This window comes from Anser cygnoides, chromosome 10 (genome assembly GCF_040182565.1).
Source record: "Anser cygnoides isolate HZ-2024a breed goose chromosome 10, Taihu_goose_T2T_genome, whole genome shotgun sequence".
NCBI classification, from domain to species: domain Eukaryota; kingdom Metazoa; phylum Chordata; class Aves; order Anseriformes; family Anatidae; genus Anser; species Anser cygnoides.
The window spans coordinates 22,293,965-22,314,725 of NC_089882.1; the positions used below are offsets into that span (position 1 = coordinate 22,293,965).

The window sequence follows — 20,761 nt, forward strand, 5'->3', positions numbered from 1 at the left end:
CGCTAAACAAGCAATAAAACCGCTCTGTAGCTCTTATGTCTGTCTTCCTTAAAAGACCTGAGTGCGCTTCCCCTGCTGCATCATCATCAGCAACTGCTGCTGGCGTTTACAGGCTTCATTTTTTAAATTATCTGCTATCTATTATTTAGTGTGTGCGATATGTGCCTTAGCTGTGAATTGTAATTCTCTTGTGCTCAGAGTTTCTCTGGCTTGGGGCTGGAATGCCGAACGCGGCTGCAAGCATGCCATGTGATAGCTGTTCCCCAAATTTATGTCTATCATTACATAATTATGTGAATAAACAAACCTCCTGCATGCTTCAGAAAGAATTTATAAAGTTCGTACAATTCTTAAAAGCAAGCATCAAGTTTTCTTTGTTTTGTTGTAAAGATACAACCACAGAGGCATACCACGCTTTTTGAAAATAACCACTGGCTTTCCTCTTCTCTGTCTGAAGTGAGGAAAAAAGATCAGTTTTTCTCCACATCACGCCCTTGATCCCACTCATCATGCAGCTGCACAAACACTTGTGCCAGCACAACGGCGTGGACAGGACGAGTCTGCCTCCATCTCTGTGCTTCCCAGCAGGCTGCACAGGGAAGGGCCCCTCTCAGCACAGAGGAATCCGTGCTGAAGGAGTACTCAGAACCGTCTGGTTTCAAAAGCTAGGGGTGTTTCAGCAGAGAATGAGCCTAAGAGAACAGAGAGCTCACCAAGAACGAGAGGGAAGCTCCCAGACACAGACAGGAAAAAGTTATTTTGGTTAGTTAGAGCAATTCCATGGAATATAAGGAGTGAAAAAAGGAAAAGGGGAAATTTTGTTTTCCCAGGTATTCAGGTTCGGTGATATTTCTAGGTACATAATGATTCTCTAATAGTCTAGGGCCGAGTTCTGACACAAACTGACACAAATGGAGTAACTCTCGTGAAGTCGAACGTTCCTACCCCAGATCTGCGTTCTGCTGTTCAGATTTTACAAACCTTACCTGGCTGGAACTTATTTTAGATCAGCACATGCCACCTTGTGGCAAATTAATATCGTGCATCTGTTTTGTTTTTTTTTCGTTTTTTTTTTTTCCCCTCCACTCAACTGCAACACTTTCTTTATTAAGGTACTGCTTCTTTTTATATTCCTTGTATTTTGAGGCTCACATTGCTGTGGTGCCAAGCTGGGTTTCATCACAGAAGTTCTTCTGCTTCATCTCAGTAGTTCCTGCATACGTTGGAAACCCAATTTGGTGATATTTTGCACTTTGATCACGTGTTCTGCCAATATAACATGCTTTTCAGCAGGGCCTTCTGAGCACTTTCCAATTCAGAGCCATAGCAGCTAGCTGTAGTTACTTAATCTGGACAGTAAAGCATTGCAAAGAATACGGAACGCCTACCTTTAAACTTTTACTGTGATTTCTGCATCCAAATCGTTCCTGCTCCTTACCTCTCTGGCACAAGCACTGGACTTAAACACGTTAGTCCTCATTTTGTTTTCTTAGGTCCCGCTTGCTCACTGGGTATATCACTGTTCTTTTCCAGCGTAAACACAGCCTTTACAAAGAGGATTTAGGTTTTCGCTACAGGCCTCTCATTTGCAGTGTTTATGCAGGCGTATCACAGATTATACAATGTCTGTCTTGTTTGCAGTGAACATCAGTGTTATGGGAAGAGAACAAAAGACTGCCAGAGATGATCAGCAGATGTAATGAAACAATGCCAGTAGCAAGAAAAAATAGCTGGAAAGGCCGCTTTTGAGGTTAGAGCAGTCCGCAGTGGAATGTGGTAATGCTGTTTTTAGTTTCAAGAGTGGATCTTAAGTAGGAGCAAGTTTGCAGATCCATTGCAGCCAGTGTATCTCCTAGATACCGTGCGAATGTTTTGCTGGAACTCATTCACCTTTTTGGCTTCCCACTTTTTCCTGGAACAGACAATGATGCCTATTGCCACAGGTTTTCCAAGATGTTTTGCCTGGGCAGTGTTGGTGACACCTCCCACTCATCCCTCCCATCCTCTGACGTGCACCACCGTGAGGGTGGGACTCCTTGTGCCGGGGTGGGTTTTGTTTCAGAGCAGGACAAGTGCAGCAGACACATTTCTTCCCATCTCACCCATTTCTTGTCCTTTCACTTGGTTTCATCTGGATTTGGTTCCTCTTCCTTTTAAAAAGATGCAACTGTTTCTCTGTCATGTTACCAGTCTTCCTATTCTGTAGGGGTTGGTTTATTATTCTGTTTTGTTTTTTGGTATGTTTGTTTTTTCTTTTAATTGAGTGTTTGTATGGGATGTTGTATTGAGTTTCCATCTATTTATCTTTCCAGATTTTTTGTATATACTTCACATTTGTTAGCTTCAAGACCTTAAAAATGCACTTTGACCTTTACGGTTGTGTTAGCCTGGGAAAGAAAGTTGGGAAAAGAAAGAAGGGCTAGGGAGTAGGAACTACATTTTCATAAACCATCTGGAATGACCAAGGAGCAGAGTCAAGCAGTGAGTCAGTGTGCGTCTTTTAGTTGCCAAAACAGAGCAACCTGTCACAAGATTTGTGCGGGAAGACAAAAAATGTAGATCAGGAAGACTGAGCTGCAGAGGTGAAACCTTGTGTTATATGATCTTTAAGGCATTAAACAAAATCCAGAGACCTCAGGATTAGACTTTGACAAAAAGGATTGCAGATATTTGTAGGAATATAGCTCGTTAGCACTCCTGGAGCTGTGTATCCAGAGGGGAGGGGACAGCTCTCAGGTAGATATGGAAGTATTGCTTGAGAGCTGTATTGTAGGTTGTCTTGGACGAAGGGTTGTTCCAGGTGCATCTGCCTGGGAATTTGTGTGATACGTTTAGCTAGCACTTTCAGTAACTCCAATCCAAGTCCCTGAATAAACCCATCCCTGTAAAAGGGAATCGAATGCTTCTGGAGGCAGCAGTGAGTCAGATTCTTCATCTCTCTTATGCTGTTCTCTCTATGGGAACAGGAGTGAAAACATGACATAAAGTAGTAAGTGCCATCAGTGCCATCATCGTGTCTTAAAGTTTGTCTTATGTTCAGCTGCAGTGTTATCCAGAAGGCTGTTCTATAGATAACAGTCAAAAGTACGGTCCATAATTCTACCTTTCTTGACATGATAGTGGGACAACACAGGTGTTTTACCAGCTCTGTGCCACTCAAAAAAATCAACCAAACCAAACCACCTGAGGAATCAGATTGCTTCAAGCTCACAGCATCTGCAGTGTGCTGCGAGTGTTGTTACGGACCATAGTAGAGCCAGGGTTTAGAGCACGTGGTGTATGATGACCACGTAACCAGGCATGCCTGAGTGCAGGGCGTTCAGAACGGTGAATTTGAAATACGCCTTCACCACTTGCTGGGAAAATAAGTTATTTCAGTGCAGTTATCAGAAAACAGTATATATGGCAAAAGTGGACTACTCAGTGAGATTTTAAAACACGTTTGCTTTGGCTGTGTTCTTGTCACCCCTTCCATGAATGTTTGTGCCAGTAAACAGCTTTGGAAGCCATGTGTCCAGAGTTTAAATCGACAAGTGCGGGCGTTCATGCTGGAAGGACACAGACACTTCTTAGGGGATGTAAACAACACAGTGAGATGTACCTGCTTTGTCACAGCTAACCATTTCACAAGCGGCTTTTCTAATTCCGTGGATTTGAGTTACTTTGTTTTTAATAAAAATAGAGTGCTTTAGCATTGTAGTTAAACTTGAGGAAACCACATTTGATTCAGGAATATTATGCGGGCAATAAAAAGAGGCTTAAAAAAATCAGCCGTTTTCTGGAAATTATTTGCTCAGCTCTACTATTAATATTGTTTTGTTTGCCAGACTATGATCAAAAACATTTGGCAGGCGAGACTTAGGAAAGTAAGCCAGTGAAGTTGAGCTGTCATCTAAGCACATACAGAAAAACTGTTCTCTTGGCATAGAAAACAGACTGTTTACAGAAATAATAAACATGCCCTCTAAAATTATGTTCCTTCTCTCTAAAATCATGGAAGGTCACAAGACTTTGACCCTACAGAAGGAGCATAACACTTTATGAGACTTCTGTCAAAGCACATGATAAAAAATAAATACACTGTAATAAAGAAGTGTCAGTCTGATGGCTCAAATGTGCCTTCCTAACGTATTCTGTCTCCTTTCCTTAAGATGTGGTATGCGTACTGCCACGCAAAGGGAGCCCATCTGGAGGGGATATCAAATCAATCCATTTTCCTGATGTATCAGTCGATGTAATTAACTTTTGTTTCATCTCCCGAGTAAACCTTGTAAACAATAAAATGTGTCAAAGTAAAATATAATCTATTGAAAAGTGTAATTTGTAAATGTCCCTATGGTGATTCAGCTGCTGGATAGAGCCCCAGATGCTGAATATCCATGAGGAGTAAAGGACTGATCTGGCCAAGACTTGGATTTTTTCTGAGCCCTGACGATAGATGGGTGAGATACAGGCAAGGGAGCAAGCAGTGGCTGGCTACCTCAGCAGCTGCTTACAGCTGGAGGAGGACTGCCTTCACAGCCTTTGCCAACATGCCCAGAGGGCAGGAGTCTCACCTTCTGTTCCCCTTCAGGATTTCCAGGTTTACTCTTTATTTGGGTTCCTTCTTCCTCCCCCACAAAGCTGTTTGTTTAAGTTCTGCTGCGTAAACTCCAGGCACGGGAGTGAGAAATATCACTCATTCTCGAGAGCTCAAGCAAAGTAGTACGGCTTTCCTCAGTCGTTTGAACACCCACGGTGGGAGCCCTTACTCAGGTGCTCCTGGGGCTTGCTGCAGAGCGGGGACGGACAGAAAGGTTGTGGTTATACCAGCCATGGACTGAAATGGTTCAGGGTGTTTCCCTGAGAAATTTTGTCTGGGGCAGTCTAGCATCGGGTAGCCTCTTGGCATGTGAGAACTGTGATGAGACAGCCATAAGACCTTTTGACTTCATAAAAAGAAGCAGGGTGAGCATTAAAGCTAGGCCTGCTCTGAGCTCTGGGCTGTTACAAGTTTTCTGGTGTCTAATTGAGATTTTTATTTTTTTAAAAACCTGTTAAGATGCTTCAGCTCTGTTTTTGAGGCTCACACAGACCTGTAGTCAGTGCTGCTGGGCTACTTGCGGCCTTTATGAACTCAGGCACCCACGTCACTCTGTCACACAGCCACGAGCCCTTCCTCTGGCATCCCAGTAGTTCAGAGCAAGCAGAAGTGTTTCCCTGCTGCCGTCCTCCATTCCTGTTTTCTTCCTCTCATGTACAGCACAAGCCCAGTCAGGTGATCCTGAGTTCCACCAGTACAGATAATACACGTGAAGAGTATAAAAGATATTTAAATTTATAAAGCTTGAGCTACCAGCTTGCTGAGGATGAGTATGCAAGTATTTGGCCTTGAGTTTTCCACTCAACCCCCAACCCACAAAACAGTTTTACGTTAATCCAGAAAAAGAAAAAAATCCTCCATTTGGTGGTAGTTTAGATTCTGTTCAGTTCTAACTCACAACCCCAAAACATAAGGAGTTTACAGTTCATAAATTATACAGCACACAGCACATGCTGTTGTAATCTGCACATAATCCACATGAAGAATTAACACCGATGTCTAAACAAAATACAAAGTCACTATAGGCAATCTTAAACCTCAGCTGTACAGTTTTTCTGAACTATTTTGGCTATAGATGTGATTTTTCACCCCTCTACCCTCATATGGTATTAATTCAATTGTTTTATATGTTATACATGCGTAAGAGCTAGAAGGGATTTCCTTAAACAACAAACATTGAGGATAAAAAGGTTGGTGTTTATAAAAACGTCAAACTCAAAGGCTCTTCCATAACTTGTTAGAGGATTGCTATCATTTAAGACTCAAAACCCAGTCATTCAAAAAGTCCTCCAGAGAGGAAAGCTAATCCTGAGTTTCCACTCATAGTTACTGGTCTGATCCCTCAGAAGAGCATCAGCAGTAAGCATGCTGAAAGGAGGCCAGAGAAATTTGGTCTTGGTTAGAAAGATCAGAAAATGGCTATGGGATGGTTCAGTTCTGCAGGACGTAGCGTTTGGTCACTCTATTGTTTGTTTTTTGCTTAGAAGCTCAGTATGAAACCAGCAGGTAAATGGCTCCGAGTACACGCAGTTGGCATTTGTGCAACTGCCTGATGCTGCAAGGTGCTGATAGGTGAAATTCTCCATTGCAGCTGAGCTGTTGCTCTTCCAGAGACAGGCTGGCAGGGCGACAAAGAGGAATGAATAAAAGACCAAGGATTGTCACACCTCTGTGCCACTTGCCTGCAGGTCGAAGTCTGTGCTGGAAGACAATGCTCAACCAGAGGGCAGGATGGGAGAGCTTCCAAAGTCGCTGGGTCCAATCCCAGTCCCAGCGGTGACTGATCAGCTTCCTCCCTTGTGATCAAATAAAGCATCAGCAAAGAGCATAGCTGGAGTGTATGGCGCAGGTTTGGGAAAAAGAAGGATTACGCAGGAGCTGCATAAGAACAAAAGACTTAGGAAACCACTATCTCAGTTAAAAATGTGATCTCCCTGGGATTGCCTCTTGTACAGAGATCTCAAAGAGCTTTCGGAGGCAGAAGTAGGGGTTAGGAGGACCAAAATTACTTCTGTGGTTGGGAGGTGGGGTGAGAGAGACAGAGAAATCGGAGAGGGAATGCTGCGGTAATAGTGCTTGGAACTTCAGCGAGAACTAGCTGGTGAGTGGAGGGGCAGTTTTGTGTAAGGGAGAGGGAGCAGAAACATGGGTTTGCAGAGATTCCCCTGTGTACTTCTGGCACCCTGTTTCTGACACAGCTGAAATATCAGCTCTCAGCGTCAGGATGCACCAAGGTCTGGGAAGTCAAACGGGACTGTCAGCGCTGGGGGAGGCTGCTCGGCACCCATCGGCTGTTTTGCCGAGGCTGCTGCTGGTCTGCTGGTGCTGAGGTCTCAGCTGTTTGAGGAGGCATTGCTACTGCTGCTGGCGTACAGCAACTTCTCCAAAACAATGATTCTCGTTAATTAGTCATGATGAAAATCTCAGTTTTTCTTGTTGCCATTCACTGAAACACGAAAAGCAAAAGTGGAACTTTCCCTTTTTTTTTGCAGCAAAACCTTGTGATATTAACAACTTAGAAAGCATTTTGCTGAAACTTCATTTGGGATTTGAAGGGAATAAGCTGCATTCTACAGCTCTTTTTTTTCGAGTAAGCTAAGGCCCTAATTATCTTATGAAAACTAGTGGAAAGATTTCTGTTACCAGTGTTGTACCGCCGAATCTGTTTTCAATGTTGGAGTGCTTACACTTTTTTCCTGTTTACTTTGGTGTTCAGTGTTGTATAAATACAGTACCAAGGAGATGCTGCCTTGCTTCTCCTCAGAGCTTCGTCCTTTCGCTGGTGCACCTGGAGAGGGATGCCTCTGCGTCCAGTGTTCCCTCCAGAAGCACTGACAGGCTCGGGCAGGGACGCTGCTGCCCTTCGGTCCCGCAGCAGCAGGCTCTGTGCTGGTCTGCCTGGCCCCATGAGACCTGAGGAGGACGAGAAGGCAGTGAGATCCTCTAAACTTGAGGTTGGAGCCTCTTTTTTGAGTAACATGCTCATAGCCTAACACTAATATTTTATTTCAGAGCGAAAAGCCCCTTTCCAGGTGAGAGCCTCACTTTGTCCTCAGTGTTGAAGGCTTAGTACACGTGCCTGGGAGTCTTTAGGTTGATCTGGCTCTAGATAAGAGATCACCCAGCTGTAAGAACAGCCGTGAGGAGACAAAATGCTCCGTCCCCACCTGCCACAGACCTGCTGGCTGCTTTTGGGGCCCTGCTGAGCATTTCTGCTGCCTACCAGCAACGGGGTGTTGCTTTCAGTCTTCTCTTCTGTGAAGCTCCCCGAGAGGTGAAAATGTAATAGTTGGGGGCTAGGCTGTTTCTAATTCCTCTTTTCCTCTCTACTAATATTCTATCCCGCAGTTTCCTTCGGGGGATATTTTAACTGAAATCTGAATAGTCGTTCTCAATTTGTATTTAAGTTTTATGTCCGGATTTCCAAAGAGAAAGAAAACCAAAGAAAAAAGTTGTCATCCCCCCCTCTTTCCTTGTCCCCCCGCCTGTTCGGAGGGGGTGCAGCTGCGCCAGGGCCCACCGGGGCGCGGCCCAGCCCCTGCCGCCCCTCTCCTGCCCGCCCCGGCCTTGTGGCGAGCCGAGGCCCGGCCGCGGCCCGGCAGAGGGCACCCGCGGCCCGAGCAGGCGCCGCGGCTCCGAGCCCCGCGGGGCGGGCAGGGGCTGGGGGCAGGAGCCGGCGGCCGAGGCGGGGCCGCGTTACCCCGGCTGCTGCTCGCGGCGCCGGCAGCGAGCTCGGGGAATTTCCCGCTGGAGTGCAACGCTTCGGGAGTGCCGCAATAAACCTGGGGACAGCAAGATTGCTGGAACTTAACGGCCGTGTCAGTGTGGGGGGTTACAGTTTTGTTCTGGACGCAGCAAAGAGAAATGTGCCGCATCGAACGTAAAAACGCCGGGTGGGCAAACCGAAAGTCAGGCCTCGTCTCGCCTGAAGCGGGTGGCGCCTCTCCCTCGGGTGACCCCGCTGTGGGCAAGGTTCACCCTCACAGGGCCTGCAGCCCGCCCGGCAGCCCCAGCGCAACGGGTCTGAGAGCCCGGTGCGGGGGTAGGCTGAGCAGGGCCTGTCGGGTCGGGCTGGGGGCGTCGGGAGCTGTCACGCTTCCTCCGGCAGCGTAGGAACGTCATTCGTTCGCAAAGGTAGTTTTAGAAAGCCCTGCAACTCCTGTTAGTCATCTCTCAGAAGGCAGAGGAAATCTGTTTTGGCACAGAAGAATGTGAAGGATCACTATAACCTTCTAGTTGGTTGTAAAGCCTGTGTACGGACCCCGGGTTTACGCTGAGGCTTGTTGCGGATAGAGTAATTAACTTTTTTTCATACAGATAGTTGTCTTTGTGTGAACGACAAAGCAATTCATCTCCCAAAATCTCACACCTTCAAGGGAAAAGGGAATTTTCTGTATACCGATTGACCTTTATTAACATTTCTCCTTTTAAAGTATTTTGTTGAAGTCTGACCTTCCTAGTCCCCTATTTCATTCTAAATTAGATGGATCCATTAATAGTAGCAAGAAAAACATGGTTATTCCACTAGCGGTGGGATGCAGCAGGAGGAAGGTAGCCCTGCAGAAACATTTGCACTTTCCCTCTCTTATCCCCACCGAAGTGAACCCATGGGACAGGCTTCCCGCAGGTGTAAGTATCGCCTTTAATTGGCCCCCAAGCAGTGGTTTCTGTGTCCCAAGGCAGCTGTGTGAGCCGGGGAGGGTCGCTGCAGGGGACAGGGTCTCAGCTGGGGGCAGAGCTGCCTGAGCCCCCACTGAAGCTACCAGATAAAGTTGGGCTTGATTTTACTTGCAGTCCTCCGTGACCCGTGTCAGCTTTAGAGTGGGATGCACAAAGCAAAGCCCTGAAAGAAGGTTTTTGGCAGATCTCTCCTGCAGGTGCACAGAGGAAGCACAGGACCTTTACTCAGGCTGGCCTTAGAGCATCGCGGGGTGGTTTTGGCAGGACACTCGCGCTGCTGGAAGCGTGGAGCCTCCCTGCAGCAGGGAACGTGTGACCCCCCTGTGAGCCCATACCCACCTGTCTGTGGCAACCTGGTGCCACCAGCTGCCTGCCGCCTCTTGTGAAAATCACGTTCCCTTAAACCAGGTCCTGCTGTGGTTGAACCAGAGGCATGATGGCCAATGTCCCAGGGCTCTTGGTGTGTTTAAATTCAGCCCGCCAGCATGAGGCACCCACGGCTCCCCACAGACAAGGCTCCCCTGAGCAGCTGTCCAGGTTCCCCCGCTCAGGTACCCCACAGAGCTGACCCCCGGCCGTTCTCCCACAGCTGCTGACTCGTGACCAAGCCTTCTGCAGCCAAAGCTACGTTTTTAAGAACCCGTTGAGTCTCAGCCAAGCTATAGAGATTAAAACGGATAAAGGCTCTTAGGAATGTAAACAGCATAGAGAAATCCTAATCCACGCGGCACAATTTTATTCAAAAAAAAAACTTATTCTAGCCGGAGATGGTAAATCGTCCTCGCTTCCCGAGCGTGCCAAGCCCGGGACCCCACGTGCGGCCTTCTGCCGGCAGAGCTCCGGGCCTCGTCCCGTCAGAGGAGCCTGCGGGAGGCTTGGTGCCGGTGCCGGTGCCCTGGCAGGTGGTGTATGCGCAGCGGTCTGTGCTGCACTGCGCAGCGTCTGAAAATAGAAGCCGTTTGGGAGGTGTCAGGCACCTGGCTGCTCGCTTTAGGATCGTTTTCCTGAAGTGTTTTTGGTCGGGGTAATTTTTGTTAAGGCTTGCTGAGCCCACTCTGCGGCGCCTTCTGTGCCAGGGGCTTGCACTTCTGTGGGAGTGAGGGGAGATCCCGGCCCTCGTCCGTCACGGGGACGCTTCGGTGCCTCTGTGCCTGGACTTTGAAATGAGATCCACGTACAAATCAAAAGCTTGTCTAAGAAATAAGCTAGGAGAAAGGAACCCTTCGTCGCTTAATTGTTTTATATTGTTTGGCTCTTAAAGAAAGCTATATTATGTAATTGGCTCTCTTAACAGGGTTTTTAACTAGCTGTGGTGGTGCTCGTGAGAGACCGGGAAGTCAGCTTTAATATGATTTTAATATGTATAAAACATCTTGTTATTTTAAAAATAAAATGTTTCAATTAGCCATTATTGTGTTAAATGACTTAAACATCTCCCTGCTGATCTATAAACTCAAGCCATCCAGATCTGACGTAGCACGTGAGAACTAGAAACCCAAACTGACTGCAGGCTAGCCGTAAACCTGAAGAATGTAGGGATTTTATTCTGTTTCTTCACTTTGCTTTTAAAAACTGAAGGCCCCAGCTCCACACAGATGTAGTCATTAACTTAATTTTATGAACTATAAACAGTCCTAGTCCAGTCAGTCAACTGTGTACGCAGTGAATAACCTAAGCACACATTTAAGTGTTTACAGCACAGGGGCTAATGTGATATCATTAAGGGCATCTCTAATTTTGCAACAGATGCAGGGATTGCTTGAATTTAAACTAAAACATGGGTGATGAGGACAAGTCATTGTTTTCTGTCTGAAGGTAGTTTAGTGCCCAGAAATGGGTGGTTTAGCACTCAGAAATGGGTAGTACAGCCATAGCTGCTGTTTCAGGTTGGAGGTATTTACTGAACTACCGTACCTACTTTTGACTTACCCTTTTATGTATATCCTGCCATTTGCAAACCACACTTGTTGCTTGCAGTGTAGTCCCAACATGGATAACAGCAGCTTTGTGTGCTCAGCTCCACATCCACAACTGGTCACAGCAGTGCTGTGTGATCAGCTTTGGTGTGATTCAAAGCCCAGCTTGGCCTTTCCGAAGCCCTGGACTGCGGGGTTTATGTCCATGGCAGCCTGGGGGCCTGTGCTCACTGCCATCCGTCACTGAAGGACTGGGCTGTCACTTCCCATGTTGAACCTGTGCATCAAAACCCCGTTTTGTACGTGTAGGGGTTCACAGGTTTGTGTGTGGCAGGGAAAGGCTGCATGCGGCGTCACGTCACCATCGACACCACGTCCATAAAAGCCACAGAGGTGCTCTCGCTCCGAAGGAAGGCCACAGCCCTAGAAGGGTATTGCAGGAGACTCCCCCATGCCACCAACGGGTTACTCCACTGTTGGTTTTCTTGGGTGGTTGGGTTTTTTGGTTTTGGTTGGGTTTTGTTGTTGTTTGGTTTTGACAGCAGCTCCAGACGGAAGGAGGGTTATAAATACACTGTCAACAAGGGAAAGCGAATTGCAGTTGTCTGTTAGCTGGGACAGCATTTTGGGGGGCTGGTGAGCGAGCCCCTGATCCTACAGATCTTTGTAAGCCTTCACTAGAGGACAGTTTGTAGAGGAGACACCGTTACAGGAAATATGTCCGGCCTGAAATCTGTCACCGTTTGCGTTTAGCTCCTGGTTTGCATTTCCAAGCATTGCTTCCCTTGCGTGGGGACTAGGCAAAATGAAAGCTGAAAGAAAAACCAACAGCGACCAAAACCAAAACCAAACCAAACCAAAACCACCTTTACAAGTCCCATTTATTTGAGAAAAGAGGGAGGAAGGCTCAGCATCCCTCCCGGTGCTCCCTTACTCACCGCTCGTGCCCTCTTCGCCGTGTGCGCGCAGAGGAGCCCCGGCACCGACCTCCGGCTGCGTCCGAGCGGGATTTGAGGCTCTGGAGCAGCCGGGCTGCCTGCTCGGGCCGGGTGGCCGCAGCAAACCGCCCGGGGAGGGATGCGTGTGGCAGTGCTCGGTCCTTCAGCCCGCAGCCCCGGGCACCCGTCGGGGCATCGCCGTCGGGGTGACGGCGCCGTGCCGGGGGCGCGCCGGGAGCTGGCTGCGGGCTGCAAGGGGCAGGGAGCGCGCGTTTGGTCCTTGTGCTGCTTACTGTGGCTCGGGGGAGGGGGACGCCCCGAGAAGTCGCGTGGAAAAGGCGGCGGAAAAAAATCGTTCCCCGTCCAAACGGGCAGCGGTCGGCGAGGGGAAAGCCCCCCGGCCGGGGGAAGGGTTTGGGGGCGCTGAGCGGGCTCCTCTCCTCCTCCAGGGCGCGGCTTTCGCTGCCCCGAGCCCCGGGCGACGCGCAGACAGCTGCCGGGATGCCCCAAGTGCAGAAGTAAGCAAAGGGAGGCTCCAAACGCTCCGCGTTTATTGAAAATAAAGTGCAGGAGAGCCCCTGACCAGGGCAGAGGTATTGATAGGTTCTGAAACTAATGACGTACATGCGTAAAAAAATGCTAAAAAGTGGGTAACTGTCGGAATAATTTGTATTTCTAACAGTTATATAGACTCTCTGCTTGGTGCGAGCAAAATAAACACTTTTTTTTTTTCCTTTTAAGGAAAAAAAGGTGATTCCCTTCTAGCAGATGGAAACAAAGTGCACACAGTTTGGGGCCTGCAGAAACGTCCCTTTCGTCCCCAAACCCCGCCGAGCTCCGAGGTGATGCTGCTGGGGCAGCGCGGGGCCGTGTGAGCGGCGGGGCCGGGCACAGGGTGCAAAACCCCGTGTGTAAGAGCACAAGGAGTTAGGCGATTTCGGTCCTTTCCAGAGTCACCGATAAAAAAAAAATAAAATAAAATAAAATACCGCCCGATGTCCTCGTAGCAGCAGGATTTGCTTCGCAGCGGATTTATGCCGCTCGGTAGCGACGTCCCGCAGGCTGCGCCCTGGGCAAAGCAGGGCGGTGCGGGGCTGGAGCCGAGCTGCGGGGCGCAGTCCTTCCAGCCCGCAGGGCCTGGGGTTACTGCAGCGAAGGGCAGCGAGGTGCGTGTGTTCGGCACGGGGAGAGGTGCCGGCGGCGTGCTGTGCGTGCTGCTCTCGGAGCGGAGGCTGTTCAGGCCGGCGTGGATGTGTCCGCTCGCTTGAACGGGCCCCGCGTTCTCCCCACTTTACGCATAAGTTATTCTTCTCGTTAATCATCGCCGTAGCACCAGCGGCCTGTTTTGCCTTGGCCGTTAGAAATCGGTACCTTGGCGTGAAAGTAGCTCCTGCTCTAAATGAAGACGGACAAAATAAAGACAGACGGACCAACGGCCGCGTAGGGAACCGGGCGGGTCCCGTCCCGGTGCGCTGGGCTCCGCCGAGCTCGGAGGGCGGCCGGGGGGGGTCGGTGCCCGTCGGTCCCGTCCCGTCCCTGCCCGCAGGGGACACGGCAGCGGCAGCCGGGGCCCTAAGGAGGGCAGGGACAGCGGCTTCAGGCGTTTGCAAAGAGCGAGGGGCACGGCTGTAAGCTGAAGGGATGCGGGGCGAGCAGAAAATCCAGGCGGAACCGCCTGGTACAAGTGGCAGCGAGCATATGGAACAGGTTACCTCGGGAAGCCCTGAAAGCACCGAGCAGAAATGAATTCAAGAAGCACCTAGCTTTGGGCGCGTGCAATGAAACGCGGAGGAAGGACGGGGCGGTGGGATTTCGGCCGCGGCCCCAGGACCGCGGGGCAACCCTCCCAACCTCTCCCCTTGCTCGGCGAGCGACCCCGCGGGGCCAGCCCGGGGGTCCCGGCAGCCCCGAGCCCCCCGAGCACGCTGCGGGCGTCGGGGCCGGCCCCGGGTCGCGTCGGGCTCCGCGGCTCGGGGGGGCGGCGGCGGCGGCTCCTCCTCCTCCTCCGCTCAGCCCCGGGGGGAGCCGGCCCGGGGGGGCGGGCAGGTGGCGGGGCGGCGCCCGGGGGCTGCCCCGGGGCCGGGGGCCGAGGGTCGGGGGGTCGGGGCCGCGCTGGAAGGGCCCGGCGCTTGTTTGGGTGTCTGCTGTCCCGTGGCGGGCAGGCAGAAACGAGGGTAATTTGCTTTCTATGGCAGGGGATCAAATGCTCTGCCCTAACCTCTCGCTTCCAGGTACTCGCCCGCCCCGGCCCCTTCCTTCCTCCGCGGCCCCTCCCGCGCCCTCCCCCGCCGCGCCGCCAGCCCCGCCGGGCCGGGCGCTATATAGGCGGCTGCCCCGCGGCCCGGGGCGGAGAAACGCTGCCCGGTGCCGCGCCCCGGTGCAGGCAGCGCTCGCGGCCCGGTGCCGAGCCTCTCGCGCTGGGGGGGCCGAGCCGAGCCCTGCCCGGGGGTAGGGGCAGGGACAGGGCGGGGGGCGGCGGCGGCGGCGGGGCGATGGGCAGAGCCCCCCCTGCCCGGCTCCCAGCGGCGCCGGCCGGGGGGCTGCGCTAGGGCGGCCCGGCGGAGCCTCGGCCCCGCGGCCGGGGCTCGGCCCCCCCTCCCCGGGGGCGGCGAGGATGCAGCACCCGCTGGAGCTGGGGGCCGCGCACTACTTCCCGGCCGAAGCCTTCCCCGACCACCGCTCGCACCGCTACCGCAGCTTCATGATCGAGGAGATCCTCACCGACCCCCCGGACGCCAAGGGCGCGGCGCCGGCCGGGGAACTCCTCAAATTCGGGGTGCAGGCGCTGCTCTCGGCCCGGCCCTACCACAACCACCTAGGTACGTGCTGCCGCGGGGCCGGGTCGCCTCCGGGATCCGGGCTCCGAGCTCTGGGCACCGCGGCCCGAGGGGTCCCGGGGCCGGGGAGGGAGCAGGCTCCGGGCTGCGGCTCGGCGGGACCGTGCTGCATCGGGGCGCCGCTGGGCTCCCGGGGCCGGCGGGCAGAGCGCGGCTCCGAGCCGCTCCTCTGAAGCAAACGCCGTTAATTTGGGCAGCGAGCAGCCGCCGGGCTCCCTGCACGCCGGGCAGGCTCGGGGCCGGCGCCGCGGTGCAGCGCTTGGGGCCTAAAGCGGAGCTTTGCACGGCTGCCACTGACGGGCCCGGGCAGGGGGCGGCTGCCCCGAGGATTTGGGGATTTTGGGGGTTCGGGCGAGGCGCAAGTGCCGGGGCCCTGCGCGGCGGGCACAGCCGGGGGGCTGCGGGGAGCCCCGCGGACACGGCGTCAGCTGGAAGCCCGATGGATGGACGGACAGACAGACAGGGCGATGGATGGAAAGCGCGGTCTGTCCCCTCTGATTACAGTATCTAGGACAAATGCAGAACATTAATGACATATGTGTCTCTTTTTTTTTCCCTTTTTTCCTTTTTTTTTCTTTTTCTTTTTTGGTCGTTGGTTGTTTTCTTTGTAAACGCGAGTTTTTCGGTGCGCCGCCAGAAGCTTACGTTTCCAAAGGCGTCCCAGCGCAGAAAGGCCGCTCTTTTACCCGTACAAACGAACGGAACGGGACCATCCCAATTTCTTTTTTTTTTTTTTTTTTCCTTTTATAAGAGAAACGGGAAAGCGTCGAGCCCCACAGCAACGTAGATTAGGACACGCGGAAATCTGCGTTACTTTAAGTACCGGTTTCAAGCACCGGCCCGGCTAAAACGCAGTTTGCAGCCTGCCGGGCGGCGTGACGGGACTTCGTGCAGCAGTGGGGTTTCTGCTGCGGCCGAGGAGGAGGAACCCGCAGTGAAGTTCTTTACAGCCCCCCGGTGGGGATTGCTGCCGGGTTTTTAGGTACCGGCACGTCCGGGACCCGCTGGGGGCTGCGGGACTGGGCCGGGCCCCCCGGGCCCTGCAGGGCTCGGCCGGGGCCAAGAGGGGCCTGAGCCGCTCTGTGCCGGCCCTGGGGTGGGCTCGCAGCTCGGTGCCATCAAGGGAGCTCCCGGCCCTGCTCCCGAGCGCGTTTTCGCAGCCAAGCCGGGGGCTGCGGGTCCCGGAGGAAGATGCGATTGTTTGCGGGTTAAAATCGCGCTGCGGGGGCCGGAGGAAGATGCGATTCGGTTGTTCGGGAACTGAAATCACGCTGAGGGGCTCCGGGCAGGGAAACCCGCGGGGGGCTCCCGGCCCGGCCCCGGCCGCACGTCGGGGGGCGAAGCCGAGCCGGCGGCCGCGACTTCGGCAGCTGTTCGGGGGCATCGGCGGGGAGCGCTTGGGAATCGTTTGGGAATCGTTTTAAAGCGTTTCCACCTGTACGCCGGGAATCACCGGCTGCCGGCCGGAGGGCAAAGCGTGACCTCGCGTCCTCGGGGGGACGGGCGGGCCCGGGAGGGCTCCGTGCGGGGTCCCGAAGGGGTCTGCCCGGCTCTCACGGCCCCTCTCTCCCGCAGCCGTGCTGAAGGCGGAGCCGGCGGCCGTGTTCAAGTTCCCTCTGGCTCCCTTGGGCTGCTCGGGGCTGAGCTCGGCGCTGCTGGCCGCCGGCTCGGGGCTGCAGGGCGGCTCCGCCTCGCCCCATCTCCCGCTGGAGCTGCACCTCCGCGGTAAGCTGGAGCCGGGCCCCCCCGAGCCGGGCGGCAAGGCCAAGAAGGGGCGCCGCAGCCGCACCGTCTTCACCGAGCTGCAGCTCATGGGGCTGGAGAAGCGCTTCGAGAAGCAGAAATACCTCTCCACGCCCGACAGGTAGGGCAGGCCGGGCCCTCCGGAGCGGGGCAGGGCGCGGGGGGAGTTTTTGCTGGGGAGGGAGAGGAGTCGCGGGCCGGCCGGGCTGGGTCTCACCGCCTGTCTCTCTCCCGCAGAATAGACCTGGCCGAATCGCTGGGGCTCAGCCAGCTCCAGGTGAAAACCTGGTACCAGAACAGGCGCATGAAATGGAAGAAAATAGTAAGTGCCCGCCTCTGACCCTTCTGTGCGCCCCGCCGCGGTACGGGGGCAGCTCCGCCGCCTCGGCCTTCTGCATGCCCAGGGCAAAAATGCATGCGGCGGGGGGAAAATAAGTTTTATTCTAATATTTATACTGATATATTTGTGTGCCCGCGGTCTGTGAGGCCAGCATCACCCGGTCCGGGCCCTCCCGGCTTTGCTGCCGCCCCCATCGGGCTGCTCGGCGCGGCTCGGCGCGGGGCCGCGGAAGGCTTCTCCCGAGCGGGGCCGCCCGAGACCCGCTTTTACTCGGCTGTCCCCCCCTGTGCTCCCTCCCCGCCTCGCAGGTGCTGCAGGGGGGCGGCCTGGAGTCCCCCACCAAACCCAAGGGCCGCCCCAAGAAGAACTCCATCCCCAGCAGTGAGCAGCTCTCGGAGCAGGAACGAGCCCGGGACGCCGAGAAGCCGCCCGAGAGCCTGGGCTCGCCGGCTGAGGTCAGCCAGGAGGAGTGACCGGCACGGCCCGGCCCCACCGCCGCCGGCCCCGAGCCGCTCCGCCCGGCCGGGAGCGCGGCCACCGAGCGCCGCCGCCCCGGGCCGGGGTCCCCGGGAGGAGCCACCGGCCCCGCACCTCCCCGCTCCGCCGGCAGCGACCCAGGGGGAAGAGGGCTGGAAAGGGGGAACCAAGCGGTTCGTGGACTGCTGTCGCCTTCGGTTTCCGACGAATCCAGCGTTTGGCCCGGCCGCGTCCCCGGCCCCAGCCCCGCCGCTCCTCTCCGCGCCCGCGGGGCGCTGCGCCCCGGCCCCCGCTGTGCGACGGCCCCGAGGGGCCAGGAGGAGGACACTGGATCCCACCTTCACGTCCGCTCGCTGTCTGAAACCCTGTGGTGCCCCTAGTTACTCGAAAACTGCATTTTACGATCAGTTTTATTAATGCGAAGATATTTACTTTATTTCAATAAAGTATTTTATGAACTATTGCTCTGAGTAGCGTCATGCTTTTCCTACTGTTTTCCTATTTTTTTCTATTTTTTATATTGTTATCTTTTTTTTTTCTTTCCCTCGGCAGCAGGTTAATCTGTCCGAGATTCAGACGCGAGGCCCGGGGCCGCCTGTCCCGGTCCGGGGCAGCACCCCCGGGTTTGCTGGGGCGCAGTGGGGCAGGAGCGAGGCGATGCTTTCGCACTATACAAACAGGGAACGAAGTGCTGCTGGTTGGAACGGCTTTGGGGCTCGGCACGGCGGGTACGGGCCCCGCTCGGCTCCCCAGCCCCGGCTCCCCGCCCACATCTGCCTCGGGTCACGGCCACTTTCCCGGGGCTCTTTGCTAATTGCGGCGACGTAGCAAGAAACGGTGGCTTTTCTTTTTCTTTTTTCTTTTTTTTTTTTCCTTTTCAGTCTTCGCTGAACGTTTTCCATTGAGGTATCAAATTATAGAGCATCTACAGAGACGTGCAATTATCATCATCGTGCAAAAAAAAAAAAAAAAAAGACCCACCAAAACCCAGAAGCGCCGCAGGAAGCGGCGAGAGGCGGCGGGGAGGGAAGGGGGAGCAGGACGGGGGCAGCGGAGCCCAGCTGTGGGGCTGAGCCCCAGCGGCGGGGTGCTAATTGGCCGGGCCTCGCAATTAATTAAAGGCGGTGATTAATGCAAGGCTGCTGAAGGGAGATCCTGCAGCGGGTGCAGGGCACGGTCGGTGCCTCTCGTCCCGTCGGGGACCGGGCTGAGCCCTTCCCTGGCTGTGCCCCGGGGGCGCGGGGAGGGCCGCTTGCCACGGCGGTGCCCGGGTCCCCGGTGCCGTGCTGGTCCCAGCGGGTCTGTGCCGGGTAAATGAGCCCGCACCGAGCTCTGATTTTCGGTAACGCCGCCGTTTCTCGTTAAACGGCACGGCGGCTGGGCAGGAGCGGTGCTGAGGGCATAGACGGGCCCTAAAAAGCCCTAAACGGCCCTAAAAAAAGCTACAGGTCTGGGCCCCTCTCGGCCGGTTCTCCGCTGCGGCCCGGCCCGGTGCGAGCTGCGGGCGGCTCCTGCTCGCGGAGCCGTGCCCTGGGTTAAATAAATCCGGGATGAGCGATGGAGCGTTTGTAAGCACGGGACACGGCCCGTGCTGAGCAAACAGGAAGCCAGCTCATATTCTTATGCTAAAATGACTTCTGGATTTAAACAAACAAATAGTTCGAGCTGTTTTATTTAACCTGGGGATGGGGATTAGGGCTGGGCAGGGCGAGCACGGCGGTTTCGAGGAGGGCTGCCCGCCGAGGGGCCGGCCGGCGCGGAGCTTGGGCTTTGTCCCTCGCGGCTTTCGGCTCCCGGCGGTTGGCTCTGGCCGCCCCACAGCGCTTGGAGAGAGCAGCCGCTCTTAATCAGGAGGTAGATTCACGGGTGCCTTTACCTAAATTACCGGGTTGACGAGCGGAGTCCGTCAGCGGCGTTAAGCAGAGCTTTGGAAGCGGCTGGGGTCAGTTTATTGCTGTTACAACCGCGATGTAACCTCCGTACCAATAACCTCCATACCGTAGTCCCCAAGCAAACCCACGGACAGCGAGATTTTCTTTCCCCATCTGAGTAAGTGGCGCACAAGTGATTATTTTTCACAGACCGTAAATGAGAAAACGTATTTTACTCTTCCCTTGCAGACGAGGCGGTGGGAAGGCAGGAGCGGCTCCCTGGCGGGGCCGCGGCCCTTCCCGGGGCTCCCGGGGCTGGGCTCGCCTCGGCCGCCGCCGCCCGGCTCCGGTGCCCTCTGGTGCCCGCCGGCTCCGGAGGGAGTGCGGGGGTCGCCCCCCGGGGGTCTCGCAGCGGCTCCTCCGCGGAACCCGGAGGACGCCTCTCTCTCCCTTTCCGGTGGACCACGAAAAGCCTCGGCGGAGCCGGTAGCGGATGCCCGGGAGCCGCCTCCTGCCGGGAACGGAGGCGCCCGGAGCCCCCAGCCTCAGCCCCCCGGGCAGGGCTCGGCCAGGCCGGGCGGCCCCGGGATGCGCTCGCCGTGTTTGTAAGCAAAGGGCGAGGGGGATTTTGGATACGTAAACATGGTGTGAATGAAAACCCTGGATCTCCAGCGCCGTGCTGTGACCTCGACATTAACGGGCTCCATGTTTGGAGCCGCTTGCCGAGAAACGTTTTTTTTTTTTTAATAGTAACGACTTTAATGACAAACTTTCCTTTTGGAAGGAGCTGCTCACACCACGGGATACGTGTGCGCTGACTGACTGCCCCCAGGGCATCTGCACTGATGCGAAAAAAAAAAAAAAACCACAAAAAAACTAAACTCCTCTTAATCACACGAGAAGTCAGAAGAAAACGAAAATGTGCTTGATTTTTTTTTCTTGTAAAATACTTATTTATCTCGGCGTGGGTTCTTGCTCTCTTAATGAGTTCCCCCGTTGTTTCGGTCGAGGCCCGGCCCGGCGGGTGCCGCCTCCCCTCGCGCAGAGCCCCGGGGGCACCGGGGCGCGATGGCCATCGGGGCTCCGGGGCTCGCCCCGGTAACGCCGGCCGGCGGGTGAGCGGCCGGGAGGAGAGCACAGCGAGCCTCGGCAGCACGCGGCTTTGGTTCTAACGTATCGATTTGCAGCTCGGTGTAATCGTTTTTCATTTCTTTCCTTTTTTTGATTGCCTCCTGCAGCACGGATGCCGTGGCGGCTGGTACCCGCTTTCGCGGCGCTTCAGCAGCAGAGCCGTGTGTGCGGGGACCTGCAGCGCTGTCCGACGGCAGCCCTGGAGAAATTGGGGACGAATTTGTCCGGAGCTGGGGCCAGCTGGAG

General features: G+C 54.6%; 1 protein-coding gene across 1 annotated transcript; it reads left to right on the forward strand.

Moving 5' to 3' along the window:
* The first annotated feature begins 14,219 nt into the window (after positions 1-14,219).
* BARX1 (BARX homeobox 1) lies at positions 14,220-17,976 on the forward strand. The gene is made up of 4 exons (XM_048046136.2): positions 14,220-14,935; positions 16,529-16,817; positions 16,934-17,018; positions 17,345-17,976. Exons 1-4 carry the CDS (start codon positions 14,731-14,733, stop codon positions 17,507-17,509), a joined length of 744 nt encoding a protein of 247 aa, XP_047902093.1. The 5' UTR covers positions 14,220-14,730; the 3' UTR covers positions 17,510-17,976.
* Positions 17,977-20,761: the final 2,785 nt, after the last annotated feature.